The following is a 26,318-nucleotide window of genomic DNA, read 5'->3' as shown; positions in this document are numbered from 1 at the left end:
TGGCCCCCTTCTCTGCTGGTCTCCAGGCTTTTGGAGACTCAGCTGACCTGAGAACTCTGGGGGGCTTTGTGGACACTGAAGGCTGATCTGTGTCTTGCAGGGGCTCTGTGAGGACACCACACCTTCCATTGCCTGGGCTGGAAGGTCTTCCTAGGGAGAGGATTAGCGGGAGGATTGTGCCCTGCTAGCCATGGGCTCCCTAAGTCTTGTCAGCCCATCTAGAGAGGCAGGTGCTGGGGCAGCCCTGCCCAGTGGGGGCTCAGCACCTGGAAAGCCCCCACCCCTAGATATCACCCTCTGCTGCTCCCTGGCCCATGGAATTCCATTAACCAAAGCCACAATGTTACTCTCCTCAGGCGGAAACAAATCTGTGGTGTCAAGACCTCTGGCTCAGGAGAAGCCTTTTACTGGGGAGAAGACATAGGAGTCAGAAAGCAAGCCCGGAGGCCTCCCTGGAGGGGCAGAGGGGATGCACAGGGGAGGGCCCCGGACCACTGTGGCAGCTGGGGATGGGGGGTGAAAGTCCCTGGGAAAAGGGTTGCCTTTCTAACGACCCAGCCTAGCCCCATGCAGGGCACATTGCACGGAACACCTGGGTGCCCAGAGGCCCTCCAAAGACAGACATACTGAGTCCAGAGCTGAATTCTTCAAGGGACAGGTGTCCCTTCCGCTCCACGTCCACCCAGTCGAAGATCATCTCTGACTCTTCCTTGCTGCCCAGGAAGCTGAACTTGGCCACCTGGAAGGAATGGGCAAGTTGGGCAGGTGTTCCCACTGGGGAAGGCTCTCACCCTTCAAAACGGAGAGATGTTTGTCTTCAGCCACCCCTACCTCACCTCACCCCAATGTCAGAGTCCCCCCAGTAACCTGACCCAGGGCCTAAGCTTGATATTCCCAACCCCACCCAAGGCAGCCCTCCCAGCAGGGTCCTGAACTGGCTCCAGCTCTTTTCACTCTCTCCATCCAAAATCAAAACGTACGTGTCCTAAGTCCCATGTCTTTAGGAACTTGATAAAGGACAGCAGCCAATCCTCCCCAGAATGTGGTGATCAGTGTCCAAAAATTATCTGAGGCTGCGCGCGGTGGCTCAAGCCTGTAATCCCAATGGTTTGGGAGGTCGAGGTGGGTGGATCACCTGAGGCCAGGAGTTCAAGACCAGCCTGGACAACATAGTGAAACCCCATCTCTACTAAAAATACAAAAATTAGCCGGGCATGGTGGCAAGCGGCTGTAGTCCCAGCTACTTGGGAGACTGAGGCAGGAGAATCACTTGAACCCAGGAGGCAGAAGTTGCAGTGAGCCAAGATGGTGCCATTGCACTCCAGCCTGGGTGACAAGAGTGAAACTCCGTTTCAAAAAAATAAAAATAAAAAAGTCAATGAGTTAAATCTCCTATAAGAGTTCATTTTATATATCATGGCCTACAGGTCATGATTTTGCCTTTTTGAAAATTATAACAAGTTTTGGACTAAGGTCTAGGAGATGGCCCAGTGGGCTCCTCTGGCAGAATCAAGTAGCCTGCATGGCTGCACAAGTGCACGTCATGGGCTCTTTAAGCCCACACACTTTGGCTCTCAGAGAGGGAATCCCCAAGCATAATAGAACTTTGAGTTTGCTGATTCTCTGTTTCTCTAGTTACTTTTTTTCCTTTTTGTGAATTTCGTGTTTTTATCTGAGGCCGCACATGACTGATAAGTTATTCCCCATTGGTGGCAGCAGTGATGGTCTGGTCTAAACCAGTGATGGTCTTTATGTTCTATTTGGTGATCTCTGGGGGATGCATCATGGAGACCTAATGCCTATTGGTTGAAAAATAACAGAAAAACTGGTTTGCTAATCGTTTTGTTGTTGTTGTTGTTGTTGTTTGCTTTTCTATTTGTGATCTCAAATTAGTTAAGAATTCCAGGCTGGGTGCAGTGGCTCACACCTGTAATCCCAGCACTTTGGGAGGCCGAGGCGGGCAGATCACTTGAGGTCAGGAGTTCGAGACCAGCCTGGCCAACATGGTGAAACTCCGTCTCTACTAAAAATACAAAAACTAGCCGGGCATTGTGGTGGGCGCCTGTAATCCCAGCTACTCAGGAGGCTGAAGCAGGGGAATCACTTGAAACCGGGAGAAGGAGGTTGCAGTGAGCCGAGATCGCACCACTGCACTCTAGCCTGGGCAACAGAATGAGACTGTATCTCAAAGAAAAATAATTTCATATCCACTGGGACTGGGAAGGAGAACAGCTCTTTGAGATCTGGATTGGTGAGTTTTCATGTTTCATGTTGTTGTGTTTACTGTCATTCAGGCTGGAATGCAGTGGCACAATCTTGGCTCACTGCAACCTCCACCTCCCGAGTTCAACTAATTCTCCTGCCTCAGCCTCTTGAGTAGCTGGGATTACCTGTGCCTGCCACCACACCTGGCTAGTTTTTGTATTTTTAGTAGAGATGGGGTTTCACCATGTTGGCCAAGCTGGTCTCGAACCCCTGACCTCAGGTGATCCACCTGCCTCAGCCTCCCAAAGTACTGGGATTACAGGCATGAGCCACCACGCCCAGCCTGCTGTGTTTACTTTTGATCTGTGGCTGGAACTGTAGAAATGAAGCCAGACATTCTCTGTGTGTCTGTGTATCTATATGTCTGTAATAGACAGGCCTTTAACTCTTTTTTTTTTTTTTTTTTTGAGATGGAGTCTTACTCTGTCACTCAAGCTGGAATGCAGTGGCGCAATCTTGGCTCACTGCAACCTCCACTTCCTGGGTTCAAGTGATTCTCCTGCCTCAGCCTCCCGAGTAGCTGGGATTACAGGAATGTACCACCACGCCCGAAAGGTCTTTAACTCTTATGTCAGTGTGAAATACTTTTGTACATCTGGAAGGTATTCATAACTTAGCGTACTATGTCTCTTAAAGGAGTTCTGTGTTGATTGGTTTATAGAGACAAATAAGTGATTATATAAATCTAATTCTCCTAAAAATAACAGAAAATAACTGAAATTTGAATGCTTTAAATGAGTTAGACTTAAAACAATTCTTAGAAATCGCTAGCTCAGAAAATTTTTCAGGAGCCAGGTCCATATAATTAACATGATTCTTTGAACAAATTAGACTGGTTTAATAATTGTTTTGACAAAACACATATAATAGCTATCTGTCTTTTCTGTGCTTTATGTTAAGTATAATTCAAGTATACATTCTGTTTTTCATAAGGTCTATACTTGTTTTCTGTGAAGAAACGAGTTAATCTAGATTTCCTATACTTCTCATTTCGACTTTCGGATCAAATAAGTCAACTTTATCTTTACATATGTTTGAGATTATAAACATGTAAATTTGTGCCCCGCTAAATTGATTAATTATTCTAACAAATAAATTTTGTATCAACAGTAATTATAACTTCCAGTGTGTCACCTTAAACACAGTTTCCAAGATTCTTAGGTAACTTTAAAATTTTGAATTAATATTGAAGTACATTAATTAATAAATAATGTTTGGCTATCTGGATAATTTCTAAAACAAATTTAATACTGAAACATTGATTGCTAGGCATATTTTTAAGTTGATATGTTTTTTACTTCTTATTTTCACATGCTGGAAAGTAGCTATATCTTTAGGTAATGTTAAATGAATTCATTTTTTTCTGCTTTAAAAAGTTGTGCAGGCTGGGCGAGGTGGCTCATGCCTGTAATCCTAGCACTTTGGGAGACCAAGGCGAGTGGATCACCTGAGGTTAGGAGTTCAAGACCAGCCTAGCCAACATGGTGAAACCCTGTCTCTACTAAAAACACAAAACTTAGCCACACGTGGTGGTGCATGCCTGTAATCCCAGCTACTCTACTCAGGTGGCTGAGGCAGGAGAATCACTTGATCCCAGGAGGCGGAGGTTGCGGTGAGCCAAGATCATGCCACTGCACTCCAGCCTGGATGACAGAGTGAGACTCCCAGGAGGCGGAGGTTGCAGCGAGCCAAGATCATGCCACTGCACTCCAGCCTGGACGACAGAGTGAGACTCCATCTCAATTAAAAAAAAAAAAAGTTGTACAAAAGAAAGCGGCAAAGACCCAGATATTTGTATGCCCATATTCATAGCAGCATTATTTACAATCACCAAAAGAATCAACCCAAGTGTTCACTGACAGATAAGAGGATAGACAAAATGTGACGTATATGTACAACGGAATATCATTTGGTCTTTAAAAAGAACATTTGGACACATGCTACGATACAGATAAACCTTGAGGAAATTCTGCTATGTGAAATACACCAGTAACTAAAAGACAAATACTGTATGATTCCATTTCTATGAGGTATCTAGAGTAACCAAAGTTATAGAGACAGAAAGTAGATTAGGGATAGCCAGGGGTTGGGGAGAGGGAAGTATGGGAGTTACTGTTCAATGGGTGCAGAATTTCAGTTTGGCAAGATGAAAGAAGCTTTGGAGATGGCTGGGGAAATGGTGGTACAACATTGTGAATGTACTTAATGCCACTGAATGGTACATTTTAAAATAGTTAAAATGATAAATTTTCTGTTATGCATTGCATATTTGACCACTTTTTTCTAAAGTTGTGTTAGGGATATGCAAGGCTGTAGAAAGTTGGCTTATGTGTATTTGTGAGCTTTGCTTGTCTGCTAAAATGCTTGTATAAGACAGTTCTCAATTATTTACCCTTAGTTCTTTCTGTGAAAGAGGTTAATTACACTGGTTAAAAGTGCAATTAATACAGGCTGGGCATGGTGGCTCACAGCTGTAATCCCAGCACTTTGGGAGGCCTAGGCAGGTGGATCACTTGAGGTCAGGAGTTCGAGACCAGCTTGGCCAACATGGTGAAACCCTGTCTCTACTAAAAATAGAAAAAATACTCCTGGCATGGTGGCGGGCGTCTGTAATTCCAGCTAATTGGGTGGCTGAGGCACGAGAATAGCTTGAACCCAGAAGGCAGAGGTTGCAGTGAACTGAGATTGTGCCACTGCACTACAGCCTGGACAATAGAGCAAGACCCTGTCTCAAAACAACGGCAACAACAACAACAACAGTTCAATTAACTACAGATGCTTGAGGCTTTACTAGGAGCTATAGCGACAGACAAACAAAACTTTGTCTGCAAGGAAAATGGGATGCACTGTTGTGTGAAATTGTCTGGTTATTCTACAACATGAAAAAGGATAAAAAGGCAAAACTTGAATGGATATAGAATGTCGTAGAAAGTTTACTGAAAGAGAATTTTATTTGCCTTGATTTATAATGCCTGAGTCTGAAAATAAGCTATGAAATGTATTAACATTTTGCCAAATTTGGACCAGTTTTAATGGGCTTAAAAATTGATAATAAATAGGCTTGGCACAGTGGCTCATGCCTGTAATCCCAGCACTTTGGGAGGCCGAGGCGGGTGGATCACCTGAGGTTAGGAGTTCAAGACCAGCCTGGTCAACATAGTGAAACGCGTCTCTACTAAAAATAAAAATAAAAAAAATAGCCAGAGGTGGTGGCAGGTGCCTGTAATTCCAGCTACTCAGGAGGCTGAGGCAGGGGAATCGCTTGAACCCAGGAGGCAGAGGTTGCAGTGAGCCAAGATCACGCCATTGCACTCCAGGCTGGTCAACAAGAGTGAAACTGTCTCAAATAATAATAATAAAAATAAAAATAAATAAAAATAAGTAAAAAGAAATAAATAATAAAAACTCATGAAAATTTTATGGCCACATATTCTATTAAAGCAAAACTAGAATTTGTCTTTATCTCTACTAAAATAATAAATTGGTCTTAGAGCTCTTAGCAAGGGTTAAAAAGAGGCTACTGTTTAGCTTCTGTGTAAGCCTCCCAGATAACAGAGATTCCCTATCTCCCCAGAATCATTTCCTCTGCTTTGTTTTGACCTTATTATATCTTAATTATTTTAAAAAACAAAAAGCAAAGGTATCTCCCTTATAAAAAAGCTATCTACTCTTGTAATCATATTACCTTCTTCTATGTTTATTTCAAAATATTTTATTTTATTATTACTTTGATTAAATAGATAACAAAGTAATATTTCTTGGTCTCCCACGACGTCTTAATCTAGTGCCCAAATCTTCTCTAACCGTTCTTTTGATTTTGCCTTCCCAAGATCAGATCCTAAATTTAGAAAAAAATACAATAAAAATTTTAAGATATCTTTCTCTATGTGTTTTAAATACTTCAACACTATTACAAGATCATCACGGGAAGAGCAATCAAATCAGAAGAGATGTTCAGGCTTTCCTAGGCTAAATTTTCATAGGCAAAATGCTATTAATATCAATATTTCAGAAATTGCATGCTTTATGGGAAGACCCTGGAGATTTTTCAATGATTTTGCTTTTTATAATATGTTCTTTTTTTTTTTCTTTCTTGAGACAGGGTCTCATTCTGCCTCCCAGGCTGGAGTGCAGTGGCGTGATCATGGCTCACTGCAGCCTTGACCTCCCAGGCTCAAGCAATCCTCCCACCTTAGCCTCCCAAGTAGCTGGGACTACAGGTGCACACCACCACATCTGGCTAATTTTTTAGAACTTTTTATAGGATGGAATCTCGCCATATTGTCCAGACTGGTCTTGAATTTCTGGGCTCAAGTGATCCTCCTGCCTCAGCCTCCCAAAGTCCTGGGATTACAGGCAGTATGTTTTTATCTGCAGGGGAAAAACTGATCAAACCATTATGAAATAGTTGTGCATTGTACCCCAGGAGAGAATTTCACTGTCCTCCATTCTGACATTATTAGGTAGTGTAATAAATAACCACAGCCTTTCAGTCTCATTACTGGACACGTTTCTCCTTTCCAATGCCTGCCTGAAGCCTCTGCTATAAGCTGCAGGCCACAGACTGCATCTTCAACAAAGAAAAACAAACTCAAAGTCTAGAGAAAAAGGACTGTACCAGGTTCGATGAACTATTTATGCTTCACTTGGGTGTAGGCTTCCAAGCTGACACTGGATGTCCTTTTGACTGAGCTAGTAGACTGAGGATTCCTACAACTCTTTTGAGTCCAAAAGCAGACAGCTTACCCAAGATCCAGCAGAACAATAATTGATTACATGGTGTTGATTGAACAGCCAAAGGAAATCTAGTTATGGCTCTTTGTGGGCAATATAGTTGATATTATTTTTTATTGTTCTACTTTAATAGATCTGTAAGGAAGCTCTTTCCTGGTCTTCTTGAGCTATCTCTAACCCTCAGTTTAGTAGATTATACTTTTCTTTTTTTTTTTTTTTGAGACAGAGCCTCACTCTGCTGTCACCCAGGCTGGAGTGCAGTGGCTTGATCTCGGCTTACTGCAGCCTCTGCCTCCCAGGTTGAAGTGATTTTCCTGCCTCAGCCTCCCAAGTAGCTAGGAATACAGAAAATAGCCACCACGCCTGGCTAATTTTTGTATTTTTAGTAGAGACGGGGTTTCACCATGTTGGCCAGGCTAGTCAGGAACTCCTAATCTCAGGTGATCTGCCCACCTCAGCCTCCCAAAATGCTGAGATTACAGGCGTGAGCCACCATGCCCTGCCAGATTATACTTTTGTAAACTGAAATTCAACATTTCAAGTGGTATCTGAATCTCACTGACCCCCTCACAATTCAGAAACCAATAATTTTAAGCCCGGGCAACATGGAGAAACCCGCAACCCTGCCTCTATAAAAAATACAAAACATCAGCTGGGCATGGTGGCGCATGCCTGTAGTCCCAGCTACTCAAGAGGCTGAGGCGAGAGGATCACTTGAACCCAGGAGGCGGAGGTTGCAATGAGCCAAGATCGCACCACTGCACTCCAGCCTAGGTGAAAGAGCAAGACCCTGTCTCAAAAAAAAAAAAAAAAAAAAAAATTACTTTTACAGACTCTCCTTACTTTCTATGGCAATATAATTATTTGCACAGGTTCAACAGAATCTGTCCTCCTTTTTTATCAAGATATAATTGGATAAATCAATTGTGCAATCAAGACCTTACCTGGAGTGTCTTTTTATGGGATGTCCTCATTTAATCAGGTGTGACAAGCCTACTATAAGGAATGCTCATGGAGCCACTCCCTACAAAACCCTACCAGGAAGCTGGCCTGGAACCACAGGGATTGCTTCTTGGCAGAAGAGGGACCTTAGAAAAATCAGGGACCTCAAGAAGACAGGAAGCCATTTAAATTTACAGGTGATGCAACTGACATCTGGTGAAGAGAATATCTTGGGATTCCTTTTCTAGCCTTAGGACAGAAGTTGGGTGACCAACTCATCCTAGCTTGCCCAGGACTTTCCAATTTCAGCACTCGAAGTCCTACATCCCAGGTACCCCATTAGTCCTTGGAAAACTGGAACAGTTGGTCACTCAATAGAACAACAAACTACAGATTTTTAAAAGTCCAACCAGCCTGGGCATGGCAGCTCACACCTGTAATCTCAGCGGGTGTGGAACCTGAGGTGGGGGGATTGCTTGAGGCCAGAAGTTAGACAACAGCTTGGGCAACATAGCAGGACCTCATCTTTATAAAAAATTTAAGAATCAGCCAGGCGTAGTGGCCTGTGCCTTTAGTCCTAGCTACTTGGGAGCCTGAGGCGAGAGGATCGCTTCAGCCCAGGAGCTTGAGGCTGCAGTGAGCTATGATTGCACCACTGCACTCCATCCTGGGTAACAGAGTGAGATCCTATCTCTTAAAAAAAAAAAAAAAAAAAAACAACCTAAGATTCTGTATGAAAGCTTCCAGACAGAAGCTAAAATGTCTCAATACTGTCTCTATTTGTAGGGCAAATTCAAAGAGACTCACATTTAATTACATCCTTGTTGATCCTATGGAAATAAGCCAATGTAATGACAGCAGCCTTTTATACATCAAGAAAATTTTGGAGATTATCTGTGATCACAGAAAAATTATCTGGCCGGGCGCTGTGGCTCATGCCTGTGATCCCAGCACTTCGGGAGGCTGAGGCAGATGGATCTCCTGAAGTCAGGAGCTCGAGACCAGCCTGACCAACATGGTGAAACCCCGTCTCTACTAAACATACAAAAACTAGCCAGGCGTGGTAGTGGGTGCAGGTAATCCCAGCTACTTGGGAGGCTGAAACAGGAGAATTGCTTGAACCTGGGAGGCAGAGGTTTGCAGTGAGCTGAGATCATGCCTCTGAGATCGAGCTGAGAAGGAAGGAAGGGAGGGAGGGAGGGAGGAAATCTGAAACTTGGAACTTGGATATGAGGCAAAAAGAATGCTAGCACAACACATTGTTCACCTTTCATGAAAATCCCCAAACTTACTGAAGTTACTAGTAGAACAGATAGCCTGAAAGATTCATGGCCTGTTAGATATTAGCCATTTTAAGAATTGAACTCAGTAATTTTATCCTAATACTTTTCTGTCAAATTGCTGGCTTCTCAAACGCTCTTTGAACCAGTCATAACATCTTACTGGTTCCCTCATTCTTTTTTTTTTTTTTTTTTTTTGAGATGGAGTCACCCAGGCTGGAGTGTAGTGGTGTGAACTTGGCTCACTGCAACCTCCGCTTCCTCAGGCTCAAGCAATTCTCACGCTTCAGCCTCCCAAGTAGCTGGGATTACAGGCACCTACCACCATGCCTGGCTAATTTTTGTATTTTTAGTAGAGACGGAGTTTCACCATGTTGGCCAGGCTGGTCTCGAACTCCTGACCTCAAGTGATCCGCCCGCCTTGGCCTCCCAAAGTGCTGAGATTACAGGCATGAACCACAACACCTGGCCACCCTAAGACTCTTTATGGGGACACACAACCATGGCTGATCTTATGTTTCATTGAAGTTTACAGTCATTGACATGGTTTGATTTCCAGGGCTCTGACTGCTTCCCAAGATAAATGTCCTTGCTTAATGAGCCTAAAATTATACCATTTGCAAATTACTTCTTTGGCTTAAAGTACTTTCACTGGTTAAAAGACAAATGTTTCTGGAAAAGGGCAACACATAAAGCCTTACCTGTCATTTTCACATTAGTATAAACACATCCCTAGCGTTTTCTGAGAGCTCTAAATGAGAGAAAGGGGCAGGGGTAGCAAGCCCTGCCTTCCTGTGATGGTGGAGAGGCGGTGTCAGGAGCTGCGGAAAAGGGATTCAGCATTCAAATGGGGGTCTTGGGCTCACCGCCAGGTCCTCGCGGGTGACAAAGCCCCTCTCCTTGGCACCACAGTCCTGGAAGAAAGCCTGCAGTTCTGCCGCTGCCTGAGAGGACCAAGACTCTGGCTCTGGGGCCACTGCAGCGTCTTCACCATCAGCTGGCTCTCTTGTCTGCCGCCGCCGGTTGGAGCCCAGCTTCCGGACTTTTCGAGACGTTCTCTGTCCAGTCTCCATGGTGCGTTGGCCCTGGGGACAGAGGAGTGAGGGGCACCGGGCTGCTGGACAGTCACACCCTCTCATGGCTCAAAACCCTCCCCTGGCTCCCATCACCCTTGGAAGAAAATCCACTGTGGCTGCCAAAGCCCGGCCCGATGGTGTCCCGCCGGGTCCTCTGACCTCGTCGCCCAGCCGCCTCATGGCCTCTCGTCCATTCTGCTCAACGCCTTTGCCCTTTCTAAGTTCCTGCTACCTGGAATGCCCTTCTCCAAGCTACCCACCTGCCCTCATCTCTTCAGGCTACTACTCAACTATCAAAGTCTTCTCCGACCATTAGAGAATATATCCTATTCACCGCACGCAGAATCTATCCCGTGTTTTGACCTGGAGGGTGGTTACACAGGGTTTTCCAGGATCTAGCTGTCTGAAGGGCCATAAGCAGCTTCTGAGCCATCTCTCTGATGTCTCTTCTTGCTCATTAACTCATCTCAACTGTGTCAGGGATCCCTCCACCGACACTTCCTCCCCTGTCAGCCTCACCTCTCCTCCAGCCTTTTCTCTCCAGCATCATGTCTCTAGTCCTTCGACACACGCAGCATGGAATCAGTAGCACCCCTATGCGGCTCTTAGGGCCCCACATGACATGGCCTCAGCTTCATCCACCCCACCCCTGTGCCCTTGGGGTCCATGGCAACACCACTGAACCACTCATGGTTCCTGGAATTCCTGATTCCCTCCCACCCTGCTCCCTTTGCCCCAAACTCCTCAACTCTCTCACTCCCTTACATAGTTAATACCTTTTACTTCCTCACCTTACAGGCTGCCTCCTCCAAGAAGCCTTCCCTGCAGTCACCCCTGCATTCAAGCTGGGCTCAGTGCCCCCTTGTCTGCAACCCTGCTATGGTTTGAATGTGTTCCCCAAAGTTCATGTGTTGGAAACTTGATCCCCAGTGAGGCAGTGTTGGGCGATGGGGCCTGATGGGAATTGTTTGGGTCATGGGGGCGCCATCCTCATGAATGGATGAATGCCATTATTGTAAAAATGAGTTCCTTGTTAAAAGATGGACTCAGACCCTTGTGCTCCCTGTCGTCCTTCTGCCTTCCACCATGGGAAGACACCACAAGAAGGCCCACGCCAGATTCTACCTCCTTAATCTTGAACTTTCTAGCCTCCAGAACAATGAGGAAATAAATTTCTGTTCTATCTAAATTTCCCATTCTATGGTATCTGCGGTAATACAAAAGAGACTAAGGCAGGCCCCATGCTGCCCCAGCTGTGGATATCACTGTTTATCTAGGTCCGTACTGCTCCCCGCCCCTTAGCACATGTCAGGTGCTCAAGTAAGGGGTGTCAAATTCATTGTTCATTCACCTGTCACTGAATGTCTTAGTTCAGTCAATTGATAAGGATTTTGATGGTTGGGGATTCATCCAGGTGAGGCCCCTGGGGTGAGGAAAAGAGAGGCTGTGGTTTGGAAGGGATAAAGTCTGAGCCTGCTTTGCGGGAACAAGTCTGGGGCCCATAAAGCTATGGGATGAGAAGGACTTGATGTCCAGACAGACAGGGCAGCTTCCTGCAAGTGGTGGGGCTTGTGCGGGTTCTGCAGGAGGCATGTAGGATTTGGAAGCAGTAAACAGTGTGTGTGAAGGAATCGAGGCAGAATAGTAAGGCTCATGCCCAGGAGATGGAATAGACATCTCCCCTGGGCATTCTCTGTTGAGGCCAAAGGCCACAGACAGGCTGGGTGGAGTGGTTAGAGGGCTCTGCTTTAGGCCTCATGGGCTCATTCCAGGGGGTCATTCCACGGCCTCCCCTTGGGCAAGCTTCCCAAGGGGAACTGCACAGGTTGCACAGAACTTGGATGAAGCAATCTGTCATCCTGAGGAGGCCCCAAACTTCAAACAGAAGTACATTCTCTCTCTCTCTCTCTCTCTCTCTCTCTCTACCCCCCTTCAAAGTCTGTTTCAGATGAAGTTTTAAGATCATAAATGTAAAACCGCAGTGGTGAGCTGGAGTCCACTATTAGGGGCTTGTGAGGGCCGACTGTGCACACCCCTTCCTATCTCAGCAGCTTGGCATCAGCCACTGTGGGAGTATTGGCACCATGGGAATCAGCAAATACCATGAATCAGGTCTTCTGCCCCCACCAAAGAATAGTCACCAGCACACCTCTTCTGAAGACTTTCATCTGCCCCAACCCTTCCCACCCTCTATCATGCACATAAGCAACAACCATTTACCGAGCGCCAACTGAATGCCGGTACAGTGCTAAGCAGGCCCGCTGCAATCCATATGTTTCCTTTAAGTGAATTAGGAAAAGGTACTTCCTGCTGGCAGACACAGCCCAGTGCCAGGGCTCATGGTTTGACAAGTGGAATGTGGGCTGGATTCCAGTCCCCATGCACCCCCTTGGCTGGGCATCCTTGTGCAGGACACACCTTGTACACCCCAGCAGAGTCCCTGGCCCTGCAGGTAGAGGTGTGACTAACTCCTGTTCTCCCCTAGGGGCCCTCACAGCCTCATGCAGGAGACACAAACATAATTACAGTGCAGCACAGAAGGGGCAGCATACCTGTGTGTCAGGTGCTGGGAGAGCACTGAAAAAGGAGCAACTCACTGATCAGGGTGTCAGAGAGGGTTTCCTGGGGGAGGTGACATAGCTTAGCAGTGAGCTCCAGGGCAGGAGAGATTATACTTAACCCTGATGCCCTCATAGTGCCCAACCTTGCTTAGGATATGTACTGGGCTCTCAACCCACTTCCTCTGCTGATTCATGGTCCCCTAGAATGTGGAATGTTCTAACAGACAACTGAATAGACTCAGAAAATATCACGGCCAGACACAGTGGCTCACACCTCTAATCCTAACACTTTGGGAGGCCAAGGCCTCCCAAAGGTGGATTACTTGAAGCCAGGAGTTTGAGACCAGCCTGGGCAACATGATGAAACTCCATCTCTGTCAAAAACAAAAAATTAGCCAGGCATGGTGGCGTGTGCTTGAAGTTCTAGCTATTAGGGAGGTTGAGGTGGGACAATCACTTGAGCCCAAGAGGCAGAGGTTGCAGTGAGCCAAGATTGCACCACTGCACTCTAGCCTAGGCAACAGAGTGAGACACTGTCTCAAAAACAAAGTCTTTCTAATAAAAAGCAGGGAGCCAAAAAAGCCAAGAATGAGGAATAAGATTCTAAGGGTTAGAATAGGGAAGTCCCCATGCTAATCTAACTGGCCTTCACCCGGTATCTCTCACCCCTAATTCACCCCATGTTGACCCATGGAAACAGTGACCACATAGATACCCCTTCTTGGGCCTAGAGGCCTTCCTCACCTAGAAAGACACCATCTATCTCCATTCCCCATCCTCCTAAGAGGGGAGCCCCCTCCCTCCATGGGCCTATGACCCTTCTTCAGTGGCTAATGGGGTTTGGCCTGGCAGTTCCAGCCTTGCAGGTTACACTCAAAGAAAGACTCCCTGTAGAATAGAAGGGGATTAATAAACAAAACAACAACAACAAAATAAGCTGGGCATGGTGGCCTGTAATCCCAGTACTTTGGGAGGCTGAGGCCAGAGGATCACTTGAGCCCAGGAGTTCAGGACCAGCCTGGGCAACATAGCGAGACCCTGTCTCTACAAAATAAAATAAAACTAGCTGGGCATGGTGGGGTGCCTGTAGTCCTAGCTACTTGGGAGGCTGAGATGGGAGGATCCCTTGAGCCCAAGAGGTCAAAACTGCAGTGAGCTATGATTCACCACTGCACTCCAGCCTGGGCGACAGAGTGAGATTCTGTCTCAAAAAAATAAAAAAGTAAAATTAAAAGAAAGACTCACTGAGCCTCAGTACTATGAGGGTCAGTCCCACTCTCGTGACCTGGAGATGCAGAAAAGGAGGCTCACAAGAGACAGTGACTTCCAGTCCCATTGCTGTGAAGTCAGACAGACCTCTGCTTCTCCCAGCTCTGCTGCCCATGGGCTGTGCAACCTTAGGGAAGTCAATCAGCATCTCTGTGCCTGAGTTTCCTCACTGGAAACTTAGGACTAATATCTCTCCCACGGGGAGGCTGCGAGGATTAGGCAAGATAATTAAAGTTGAAACATCCGTTCCCATTCCCCAGCATGGCCCACCTCCCTTTCCAGCTTCACTTTCTCTTAGCACTTGTCACGTTCCCAGAATAGAGAGCCTTTTGCTCATTTTTGTTGTAAATTTTCCTTCTCCTCATGCTGAAATAGAGGCCTCACGTGAGTAGGGAGTTGACCATTCTGTTCTCTGTTCTATCCCAAGAGCCTAGAACAGCGCTTGGCACACAGTTGGTACTCTGCAAATATTTGCTGAATATATGATCCACATAAAGCACTTAGGAGTGCGCTTGGTATCAGTGACTACCAGGTAAAGGTAGCAGTGACAACAGTGGTGATGAAATTGATAAAGGTGAATTCTATTTGAGGCACATAAAAGCCAGGTTCCATGCAGATACAATTGATCCCATTTGACAGATGAGGAAACTGAGGGAGGTTCCAAGAGGCAGAGTGACCTGCCCAAGCCATGATGTCAGTGGTAGAACTACACCAGACTCTGCTCTTCTGGTTGGTCATGGGATGGACTTCCCCAAGGCTACAGAGGTGGCTCTTCCCTGGGCAGAAGGCCCCTCTGGGGATGACAAACGCCCAGTGGAGTATCCCTGAGTGGGACAAGGGCTTTGGAACGGGGTGGGCGTTGACGGGCTTGGCTCCTGTGGTGACGCCCAGTGTCTCGTGTACTTCCGGCAATGGAGCTAACACGGCCAAGGGAGCAAGATAAGATTCCCTGTGCAGAAGCCTCCAGAAGCAAAGTCCACTGTGATGTGAGTGTCACATCGCAGCCTGCCGGGCTCCCACAGGTGTAGGAAGTTAGAATCCTGGAAGAAATTCCCTGCAGCCACATCCTAGGACATGTGGCATTCCTGACATTCCTTTCTGGAAGTTCCTAGCCAAGCTGCACCTCCACAGCCCATTTCCAGCAGTCCCCTGGCATTTTTTAAGAAAATAGCACCTTCCAGACACCTCGCCTGCCCCACCTCAGCATCTGCCCTCTCTGCCAGTCAATCCTTCTCTCCCAGGAGGGGTACTCAGCTGCCCGCTCCTTGCCTGTTAGGTGGCCTGGGGCAGGAAGGCAGCAGGTGCCCTCCAGCCATCGCCACCTCCAAATCAGTCACTTGTCACCATCAGGTGGGATGGTGCACTCACCCCTCGTGCCTTCACATTCGGATCCCTGACAGCACCCCCACAGCCTGACAGCACACCCTAAAAACAGTCTGTGTGCTTTCTAGGCGAGGCCTGGTCCCTCAGAGACAGCAAGGACATCCTTCAGTCAATCCACAAATGTACACATGCAAACGTGCACGCACACACACCCTCCTCGGCCATCATCCTCACCCTCCAATCCCTCACCATCAGCCTCTCAGTCAGACACAGCACCCCTCACGGCCATTCCATCATTCCATTCTGCATGTGCAAATGCCGTCGCCCAGCACACACATCCCTCCGAGTCAGCTGGCAGGGCCACCCTGCCACCGCCCTTCTCCTCCACCACTTTCCCCTTAGTGCATCCTCATGCCTCACATCCTTAAGAATGGGGGACCCCTTCATGGCTGGGACACACATACAGCCCCTCAGCATGACCACCTCTCCCCACATCCCTCACCTAAGAAATCGCATAAAACTTGAAGCCAAACATGAGAGCAAATGAATCCCACTCCCAAGCACCTGCAGGAATCCACTACCACCATGGTATTCTGTTAGGCAGCAGGCACCACAGGCTGCCCACCAGGAAGTGGAAACCAGAGAAGAAGAGTGGGGTGGGGCAGCGGCAGATTACAACCTGGCATGGGCCCTGCCTGGGGCCTCTGGGTGTCCATCACTGTCTCACCAAAGGGCGCTCAGAACTGGGTCTGCTCTCCACTTGGCTGGCTTCAATAGCTGTAAATAATAGCCACAGTCGCTAAACCCCAGTGGTTCAAGTCAGTGGGCCTGAGAGACCACCTAGTGTCTTGTTCCAGTCTACTTATCCTCACTCCTCCTCTCCTAAGAGAGAAACTGAGGCTCTGAGAAACCAGGTGATTTGCCCTAGGTCACACAGCCATTTACGGATAGTGATGTACCCCAGCCTCTTGCCCAAGTGCTTTCCCATCCCCTCCCTTAGACCGTGCAGAGAGCTCCAAATGCAGGAGAAAAGAGGGCTCTGCCTTTTGCACCCTTGACATAGAAGTTAAACAGGGACCCCAGCTCCCTCCCCCATCCTCATCCTTCCAAAGAAAAAGAAGCATTGCAACCTCGGGATGGCTCCTACCTCTCAAAGGCTCCCAGTGGAACACACAGCTCTGGGCTCTGGGACCTGGTGGTGGGGTGACTGCTGCCCTGCGGAGCCCACGAGCTCTAGAACTGTTAACAGTCTTGTCTTGCTTAATCTCCCTTTCCGTTCCCCAGCGAGCCAATCTCCTGTGCTCATCTACAGGACTTCCTGTGGAAGCGACCACTGGCGGCCCTTTCACAATTTTGCCTGGCACCCCCAGGCATCCCTGCCCTGATTGATGTCTTGAAGTGGAGAAAGCTGGAGCTGGCAGGGAGGCCCTCCTAAGCAGAGGCTCCAAAGAGTGAGATGGACTGCTCAAGATCACCCAGCCCTTAGTGGCACAGCCAGGACTGGGCCTCAGTCTCTGGTTGCCAAGGCAATGCCTTATCCCAGACAGCAGCAGGTTGATGGGCACAGCCGTGGCTGAAGCTAAGTGTATGGGATGCCCCGGGAGAACTGCCCATTCTGCCTCACTTCAGGCCCTCACTCTCAGACAGTGTCTTTGAGCCTCAGGGGAGGCTTTATATCTAAACCACCTTTTAGGGAACAATCTAGTCTGATACCAAAATACATTGTAGAGCTACAACCATCAGAACAGTGTGGAATTGGAGCATGACTATAGACAGATGAATCAGTGGAACAGAATAATGAAATAGACTCAAATATTTGTGGGACAGAAATAGACTCAAATATTTGTGGGAATTTAGTGTATCATAAAGGCACCATTTCAAATCATTGGAGAAGAGATGGTTTATTCAATAAACTGTGTTGGGAGAATGAGCTAGGTATCTGCAAAAAACAAAGAGCTCTAACTCTAAAAGCATTCCAGATGGATAAAAGACATAAGCATTTTAAAAATCAAAATCACACAATTATATGTTGTTTGGGATTTACTTCAAAATTATTGAAGAGTGGAGAGAATAGGTAGGACATAGATGAAACAAGACTGGCTCTGGCCCTGTTCTGATCCCTGCTGGAGTTAATGAGGGTACCGCAGGCTCATTATGTTCTTCTGCTTTTCTGTATGTTTGAACAAATGCCATAAGAAATCATGGCATAGTTCATTTGCCATGGTTGCAGAAGAAGGAAGGAAAGAAAAGGAAGGAAGGAGGGAAGGAAGGGAGGGAGGGAGGGAAGAAGGAAGGAAGAAGGAATAGAGAGAAAGAGAAAGAAAGAAAGAGAAAGAAGAGAGAGAAAGAAAGAAAGAGAGAGAAAGAAAGAAAGAAAGAAAGAAAGAAAGAAAGAAAGAAAGAAAGAGAAAGAGAAAGAAAGAAAGAGGAAGGAAGGAAGGAAGGAAAGAGAGATCTGTCATGGGATAGGCTGGGTGTGGTGGCTCACGCCTGTAATCCCAGCACTTTGAGAGGCTGAGGCAGGAGGATCGCCTGAGCCCAGGAATTCAAGACCAGTCTGGACAACATAGTGAGACCCCGTCTCTATTAAAAAATAATAATAATAAAGAAGGAGAAGAAGAAGAAGGAGGAGGAGGAAGAAGAAGAAGAAGAGAAAGAAGAAAAAAAGGAAGAAAGAGATCATGGGATAATTTTTAAATAATCTTGGATTAGGCAAGGCCTTTCCAGATATATCACAAAGCATTAGAAGCCACAAAAGAAAATATTGAGCCATTCAACCATATGGAAACTTTTTAAAAATAAATAAAACTGAATAGCAAAAAAAGGTCACCACTGATAAGTCAAAAGGCAAACTCTGAAAAAATACTTACATATCATAGAAAATAAGTTAATTTCCTCCCTCTGTAAAGAACTCCTACAGATCAATGAAAGACCAATAATGCATTAGAGAAATTGGCACCATATATGAATAAACAATTCATGGAAAAATAAATATCAATGGATTTAAACATATGAAAAATATTTATAAAAGTAAACATTTCTGTTTATAAAAACATAATAAGAGAAATAAAAGATAGAACTACGTACCATCACAAAGAATATGAGGGTAAAAATTAAAAATAAAACTACACTGAGACATCATTTTCAGCTATTCAATTAGTAAGATCCAAAAAGTGATATATTATATCATAAAGGATGTAGGAAACACATTCACACATTATTGGCAGGAATATAAACTGGTACAACTTTTATGAAAAGAAGTGTATAATATCTGTCAACATTTAAAATGCAAAAATCTTTCTACCCAGCAATTTCACTTTCAGTCATTGATTCCACAGATGATATACAATATGACAGTATGGAAGGATACTCATTACAGTATTGTCTGTGGTAGCAAAGGATTGGAAATGATCTAAATTTCCATCAGTAGGGAGCTGGTTAAATGAGCTCTGATACATCCGAACATTGGCATACTCTGCACCGTGAAGAAAATGAGAAAGATCCAGGTGGACTGATATGGAATGACCTTCAAGATATTGTGTCATATGAAAAAAGTAAGGTGCAGAACAGTGAGGATAGTGTGCTTTTTATGAAGAAAAAAGTGTATGTGTGTGTATGAAATATATGCAACAGATAAGGGCCGTGATATAGTTAAGTTTTATGTCCTCACCCAAATCTCATCTTGAATTAGACTCCCTATGTGTCAAAGGAAGGAAGTGATTGGATTATGGGGGCAGTTTCCCCCATGCTGTTCTCGTAACAGTGAGTGAATTCTCAAGAGATCTGATGGTTTTATAAATGGCAGTTTTTCCTGTGCTTATATACTTTCCTCCCCTTCTGCCATGTGAAGAAGGTCCTTGCTTCCCCTCACGTTCCGCCATGATTGTAAGTCTCCTGAGGCCTCCCCAGCCATATGGAACTGTGAGTCAATTAAATCTCTTTCCTTTGTAAATTACCCGGTTTCCAGTATTTCTCTAAAGCAGTGTGAAAATGGACTAATACAGGCCAGGTGAGGTGGCTCACACCTGTAATCCTAGCACTTTTGGAGGCTGAGACAGGCAGATTGCTTGAGCCCAGGAGTTAAAGACCAGCCTGGGCAACAAGGTGAAACCTTGTCTCTATAAAAAATAAAATTAGCCAGGCGTGGTGGCGCATGTCTGTAGTACCAGCTACTCGGGAAGCCAAGGTGGGAGGATCGCCTGAGCCCTGGAGGTCAAGGCTGCAGTGAGCCGTGATTGCACCACTGCACTCCAGCCTGGGCGGCAGAATGAGGCCCTGTCTCAAAAAAAGAAAAAAAATAGATAAGCACACACATTCATATATGTTTGTAAATGCATAGAATATTTCTGACAGGATATGCAAGAAACTAGTCAGATTTGGGCTGGATAGAAGTGTTGGGATGGAGGAGGCGGGCAGATTTACGTTTCACTGTTTACTTTTAATGTATTTTATGTTGCGTACTATCTGTATACATTACCTATTCAAAAAGAAACAACAATAGTATGTACATATACAAAGAGAGACTGATGAAGGAAACATGGTAAAATGTTAACATTTAGGAACAATGGTAAAGGGTATATGGGGATTATTTTATTATATTTGCAACTTTTCTGGATGTATAAGATTATTTCAAAACAAAAAGTTTTAAAAATTATTAAATTTAATTTCTAAATAAATGAATATTCTCACAACCAACTATCTGAGGAAATTGATACTCAGAGAGTTTCTGAGGCTTTATTGAACTAAATAAGGCACTCATTTATTTACTATTATTATTTTTGAGACAGGGTCTCACTCTGTTGCTTAGGCTGGAGTGCAATGGCACAATCATAGCTCACTACAGCCTCCCGGGCTCAAGAGATCCTTACACCTCAGCCTCCCAAGTAGCTGGGATTATAGGCATGCACCAACACACCCAGCTAATTATTGTATTTTTAGTAGAGATAGGGGTTTCACCATGTTGTCCAGGCTGGTCTGGAACTCCTGGACTCAAGTGATCCACCTGCCTCGGCCTCCCAAAGTGCTGGGATTACAGGCACTAGCCACCGCACCCGGCTTATTTATTCAACAAATGTTTATTAAGCACTTCTAGGTGCTGGACACTTTGCTACGAAATACAAAATGTAGAAAATATAGAATATGAAAATGTAGGAAATATGAAAATGTAGAAAAATGTAGGGTAAAAAAAGCCATACGTAATATAATGCCAAACAGTGGTAATTGTTTTGAAGAAAAGCAAAGTAGACTGAAGGGCTAGAATGGTGGTGTGAGGTGTATTTTAGATGAGGTGCTCAGGGGAGGCCTGAGGAGGTGATGTTGAAAAGGACATGTGAGAAAGAAGATCTGGAAGAAGAGGTTCGAGGGGAGGGAACGGTGAGTGCCGGGGCCCCGAGGCAGGAGCATGCTTTGTGTGCAAGAGAAACAACGAGGAGAGCCCCATGGTGGGAGCACGCGGGAGAGGGAAGGGTGGGCGGAGATGGAGACAGAGGAAACAGGCAGGACCCGGAGACCATATGGGCCCATTTGGAGGGCGACATGAACCAACTTAGGTTTGAAAGGGATCCCCCCGCTGCTTTCATTCTGGAGAAGAGGCTGTACTAGGCAAAAGCAGCAGCAGGGAGACCCGTGAGGAGTTAACATAATCCAGACAAGAGGCAGTGGCTTGGCCGCGGAGGGCAGTGGTGGAGATGATGAAAGGTGGCTGGACTCGGGATATGTACTGCAAATAGGGCCAGCGGGGCTTGCTGCTCTATTTGGGCAAATGCAACAAATCCAGGACCTTCTTTCCAGCAAAGGACTCTCTCCACTCCTCTGAGAACGGAGTGAGGTTGGATTTTTAAGACCCAGCCCTCAGGATCTCAAGGCATCCTCAGTTTATTTGCCCCCCAACCCTCACCGGCCCTGCTCCCCACCATGGAAACAAAAGGGACATGGGGAAGGCAAGAGTGGTCACACCCTCGCGGGTGGAGCCGGAGTGCCAAGGAGTCCTGCGGGTGCTGAGAGCTCAGCCTGGCCTTGTCCTTGGCACCGGCCCCAGGGAAAAAACCTGCCAGGACACACCAAGCGCTAGGAAAAAAATTAGATCCAGGCACGTTTGGAAATGATGGAGCTAACTGAAAAATACGATGTTGCTGAACTTAAAAACACTGTGCTCGGAACTAGGTTTTGCAAAAATAGAATCAGTGGACAAGGATCAAGGGCAGTGAAACTGTTTTACAATTAGGAAAGTTTTCACACTCACTAATTTTTAATTCCTCACAGATGCTTGAAAGCTCTTCACAGCTTGTTAAATCCTGAAGCAAGAAACTCTCCATTCTAGGGCCCTGCAGTGTGAGCTGACGTGCAAGCTAGGACCTGAGCCTCCCTGCCTCCAGCTACTGACTCCAAAATAGCTCAAGGAGCTTAGGCAGGTGGGCAATCCCACAGAAAACCAGGGTCAGGGAGCTTGCTTCAAAGCTGCATTTGGGTAGCATTTTACATAAGATTGAGAAAACCTAAGTTACATCAAAGACTGAGGAGGTGCACAGAAAGAGGTGGGTCCCTGCAAGCCTCCTCTTAGAATTGTCACGGCAGCAGTGGCCCTGGGTGAGACACTTCCCCTTTCTGGTGTATTGAGCAGGCAGTGTGATCTGGAGTCATCAGCATGGACATCCTGGCCCCTCACCACTTCCTAGGGGTGTGAGCTCAGGCACTATCTGGCCCATATCTGTGTTCACCTAAAGCTTTGGTAGATAGTTCCTGGCAGGCTAATGATTTCCCACCTCAAATGTCTTCATCCCTCTGGTTTTCTTCACCATTACAGGAATTTCTTCCACCCCGTGAGGAGCAATCTGGACTAGGCCCTAGAGGCAGCCCTATCAGTGATGGATAGTGTCCTTAGATAAGTAGCCTAGGTAGCCAGGTAAGTACTCCAGAGAGAAAATTGTAGGGTGTGTTCCACACGGTTTCCTTGAGGCTCCCTAGCAGGTTTAAGCCCCAGTTGCACACAGTGGAACTTGTTCACTGACACCTTTATTGGCCTTCTCCTTTTCTTTCTCACATTCTCTACTTTCCTGCTGTGCCTCCAGGGACTGCCTCCCAGGCATTCCACCTGCACACAAGTCCTTGTCACAAGTTGTTTGGGGAGTGGGAGTTGGGGGTGACTAAGACAGTTACCAGAAACGGCAGAAGCAGGATGGGCTTCTGAAAACAGATCCCTCACCAGTGAAGTGACAACGTGGACCCAAATGCTGGTAGTGAGTAAGGTGGTGATAACTCTCGGCAGACTACAGCATCACAGTGTCCACAATGTGTGTAGTGGATTGGGATGAGGCGCAGGTAAAATTTCAGGGGCAACACTGACTTACACTGTAAGTCTAATACTTGAAAGATACAGGGCAATAGTAATGATAAGGATTATGGGGTTGGTTGGCTTTTGTTAATTGCCCTAGAAGCCCTGAAGAAAACTCAGGGTATGTTGTGAAGACAGAACTCCATAACAGCATTCTAAATGACACTTATCTCTCATGGCCCAAGAGTAGGCTGTGCTGAAAATCAGGCCCAGGATCTGATTGTAAAAGGGGTGAAGCTTCAAGAGAGACTAAAGGCACAGCCTCAGCAGACCTACTACCCTAGGGTCAGAATTCTGATAGGGAAAGAATGGGGCATTAGGACCTGAATGGAGATATTTGGATAGATGCACTTGAGAAGCTTGTACCCCCAGCTTCCTTGAGCCTTCTAGGCCTGCAGAAGGGCTCCTTCCGTTACTAGAGAACAATCACCCATAACCTGAAGACCACACTAATGACTCACCTGAGGTGGATGTCTCACAAGGTGATGCTTATCTTCCTAAAGATCCTTCCCTCCTTCCTTCACTGCCTCTAGACCAGGGTCAAAAAACATTTTCTTAAAGGGCAAGAGAGTAAATATTTTAGATATGCAGGCCGTGTGGTCTCTGTTGCAACTATTCGATTCTACTTTTGCACTTAAAACGACAGTGCAAAAACAACCATGGGCAACACGTAAACAAATAAGTGTGTGTGCATTCCAATAAAACTTTCTATACAAAAACAGGCAGCTGGTGCATGGAACTATGGTTTGCCTATCCCTGCTCTAGACCAGTAATTAGGGTCAGGTCTTACCATTGCCCAAGCAGGAAAGTATATAGTCCCCACTGCTGGAGGAAATAGCTTATTCACAAAAAAAGCTACAGGTCTGGCTGACAAATATTAGTAGGAACAGGAAAACACATATAGGAGGAGATCTTGAGGATGTGGGACTGGGGCTGGGAGGAGCTGAGGAATACAAAGCTAGATAAAGAGGGTTTTATGGAGGGACCCTTCCTTTGACTCGGAATTTAACATCCTGGCGAGACCACTGGAACTGGTCTTAACACACTGCTGAATTGGTCCTTAAGGTTTAGACACGGTGATGGCTGACAGTGAGGTGGCAATGCTGAAACAGCCTTGGAAGAGTACTAATGAGGGATTAGAAGGCTCAGAGAGGACGGCCCAAAAGGCCTTCCCTTTGCAAAGCAATAAAGAAGTGCCTAGTGAAAGGAGCTCAGTGCTGGGTGTCCTCCATAGCCCAGGTTGACAGAGGAGATACTCCCACGGAATGCCATGGCCACTGTCAATGGAGACATTAAGGTTCTGGAAGAGCAGAGACCACATAGGACCACTTAATCATCAGAGGCAAGGTGGACACAATTATAATGACAGGCAGCAAGGCCTGAATGGTAACCAGGGGTCTTTGGTCTGCAGGGCTCTGCAGCAGTGGTGTCCTTAGGGCAAGAGAGGTGAGCATTTAATGAGAGTCTTGCTTGACTTAACCGCAAAAGATCAAGGTGAGTGAGCAGAGGCTGATGTCAGCTGCCGAGACAGAAAATCGCAATCTCTTACCTAGTTTCCAGCTTTGAGCCAGTTCTGACCCAGGACGCACTGATGGAAGACAAAAATCCGTAATGCCACTATAAATATATAAAATAAACGTTTCCTTGATTCTTCCTGAAAGCACCCTCTGGCTATTTACCAGAATAGCTGTACAGTGTGGAACTGGGAATAACCAGATCATTTGAGGTCTGTTAGATAAAGGGTTTGAGCTTTCACTGCTTCTAGATGACCCAAAATACCATTATAGCCTCCTTTTAGAGAGGGGGGACATAGAAGGCCAGATGATAAATAGAGTTCTAGCCAAGCTCATCTCCCAGTGAGTCTGTGGACCTACTCTATGGTTATTTCCTAGCCCTTGAGTACAAATTGGGATGCATAGCTTCACAGATAGTAGAACTCTCACATTCTGCCACATTCTCACGTTCTCTCTCATCTGTAGAATAAGAGCCATTACGGGAAGAAAGACCAAGTAGAAGTCTCTAAAATTATCCCGCTGGTCAAGGTAGTAAATCAGAAGCAATAGCATATCCCAGTTGGGTAGAAATTAGTGATACCCTCAGAGACTTAAAGGATACTGAGGTGGTCCCTATAGCATCTCCATAGGTTCCACCTCATACTGCCCCTGTAAAAACCCACTGAAGCATGGTGATTGATGATTATCCACGGGGCAGCCCTAATCACAGCCATGATCAGATACCGTATCCTTACTAGAATAGTCTATACAGCCTCTGATGGTAAGAAGCCAATACTATGACAAGTGTGTTCTTTTCAATCCGTATCAGGAAAGGGGATCAAAAGTGGTTCACATCCACTTTCCCTACAACAATTTAGAGATCTATCAAATCATTCAAGTTTTAAGTGGTCAAATAAACTGGGGCATGCTGGGTCATTCCCTCTGTGGTAAAGGACACCTTAGTATATCTTGCACCTCTTATCATTTTTTTTTCTTTTTTTTAATTATACTTTAAGTTCCAGGGTACATGTGCACAATGTGCAGGTTTGATACATAGGTATACATGTGCCATGTTGGTTTGCTGCACCCATCAACTCATCATTTACATTAGGTATTTCTCCTAATGCTATCCCTCCCCCAGGCCCCCACCCGCCTCTTACCACTTTTTAATTTGGGTTTCAGAGGCAGTGTACTAAAGATCACTCCAGCCCATTTATTGGATGATTTAGTAAGCTGCCATGTTTAAGCAGCGGCCGGAGCAAGAGAGGGCTCTGAAACAGGTGCAGGCTATGGGACAAGCACTTGGGTCACACGCCCCAGTGTATTCCCTGGTCCTGGACTTTTATCTGTGGATAAGTAGACAGTTGTGAAGTCCCTGGAAGTCCCCTCTGGCGGAGAGAGTCTCGTTTCAGAACTCTATGATTCTAGTAGAAAGCTCTGCCCTGTGCAGCAGAGAATTATTCCACATTTGAAAAGTAGTTCTGGGCCAAACTGCAGTGTTGGGAGCAAATAAATGATTATTGTTTTAAGCCACTTAGTCTTGGGGTGGTTAATTATGAATAGACAACCAGAAGATGCATGCAACAGTACCTTGTTTTTTGTAATGTTGGATAACTTTCCACTATATAAATATACCACAATTTGCATATCTATTCTGTTATGGACATTTCAGTTATTTCTAGCTTGGGTCTGTTAATAATAATGCTGCTGGAAACATTCTTTTGGTTTTTTTCTTTTTGAGGGAGACAGACAAAGTCTCACTCTGTTGCCCAGGCTGGAGTGCAGTGGTGCAGTCAGGGCTCACTGCAGCCTCGACTTCCCAAGCTCCTCAAGCAATCCTCCCACCTCAGCCTCCCAGGTAGCTGGGACTACAGGCACGCTCCACCACGCCTGGCTATTTTTTTTTTTTTTTTTTTTTGTAGAGATAAGAGTCTCGCTATGTTGCCCAAACTGGTCTCACACTCTTGGGCTGAAGCCACCCTCCTGCCTTAGCCTCCCAAAGTGCTGGGATTATAGGTGTGAGCCACTGTGTAGAACATTCTTAT

The 26,318-nt window shown here is 45.9% G+C and overlaps 1 protein-coding gene across 1 annotated transcript in view; it reads right to left on the bottom strand.

Moving 5' to 3' along the window:
* RAB44 (RAB44, member RAS oncogene family) overlaps nucleotides 1-24,425 on the bottom strand; it is a 42,263-nt gene extending 17,838 nt beyond the window's left edge. The window contains exons 1-3 of the mRNA XM_055390303.2: nucleotides 24,330-24,425; nucleotides 10,088-10,306; nucleotides 628-739 (exon numbers count right to left, since the gene is read on the bottom strand). Coding sequence (XP_055246278.1) covers nucleotides 628-739; nucleotides 10,088-10,294 — 319 coding nt within the window. The 5' untranslated portion in view covers nucleotides 10,295-10,306; nucleotides 24,330-24,425. The remainder of the gene's footprint in view (nucleotides 1-627; nucleotides 740-10,087; nucleotides 10,307-24,329) is intronic.
* Nucleotides 24,426-26,318: the final 1,893 nt, after the last annotated feature.

Source organism: Gorilla gorilla, chromosome 5 (genome assembly GCF_029281585.2).
Source record: "Gorilla gorilla gorilla isolate KB3781 chromosome 5, NHGRI_mGorGor1-v2.1_pri, whole genome shotgun sequence".
Lineage (NCBI taxonomy): Eukaryota > Metazoa > Chordata > Mammalia > Primates > Hominidae > Gorilla > Gorilla gorilla.
Note: the sequence above shows the minus strand (reverse complement) of the source record. Positions and strands in the feature narration are given on the sequence as shown.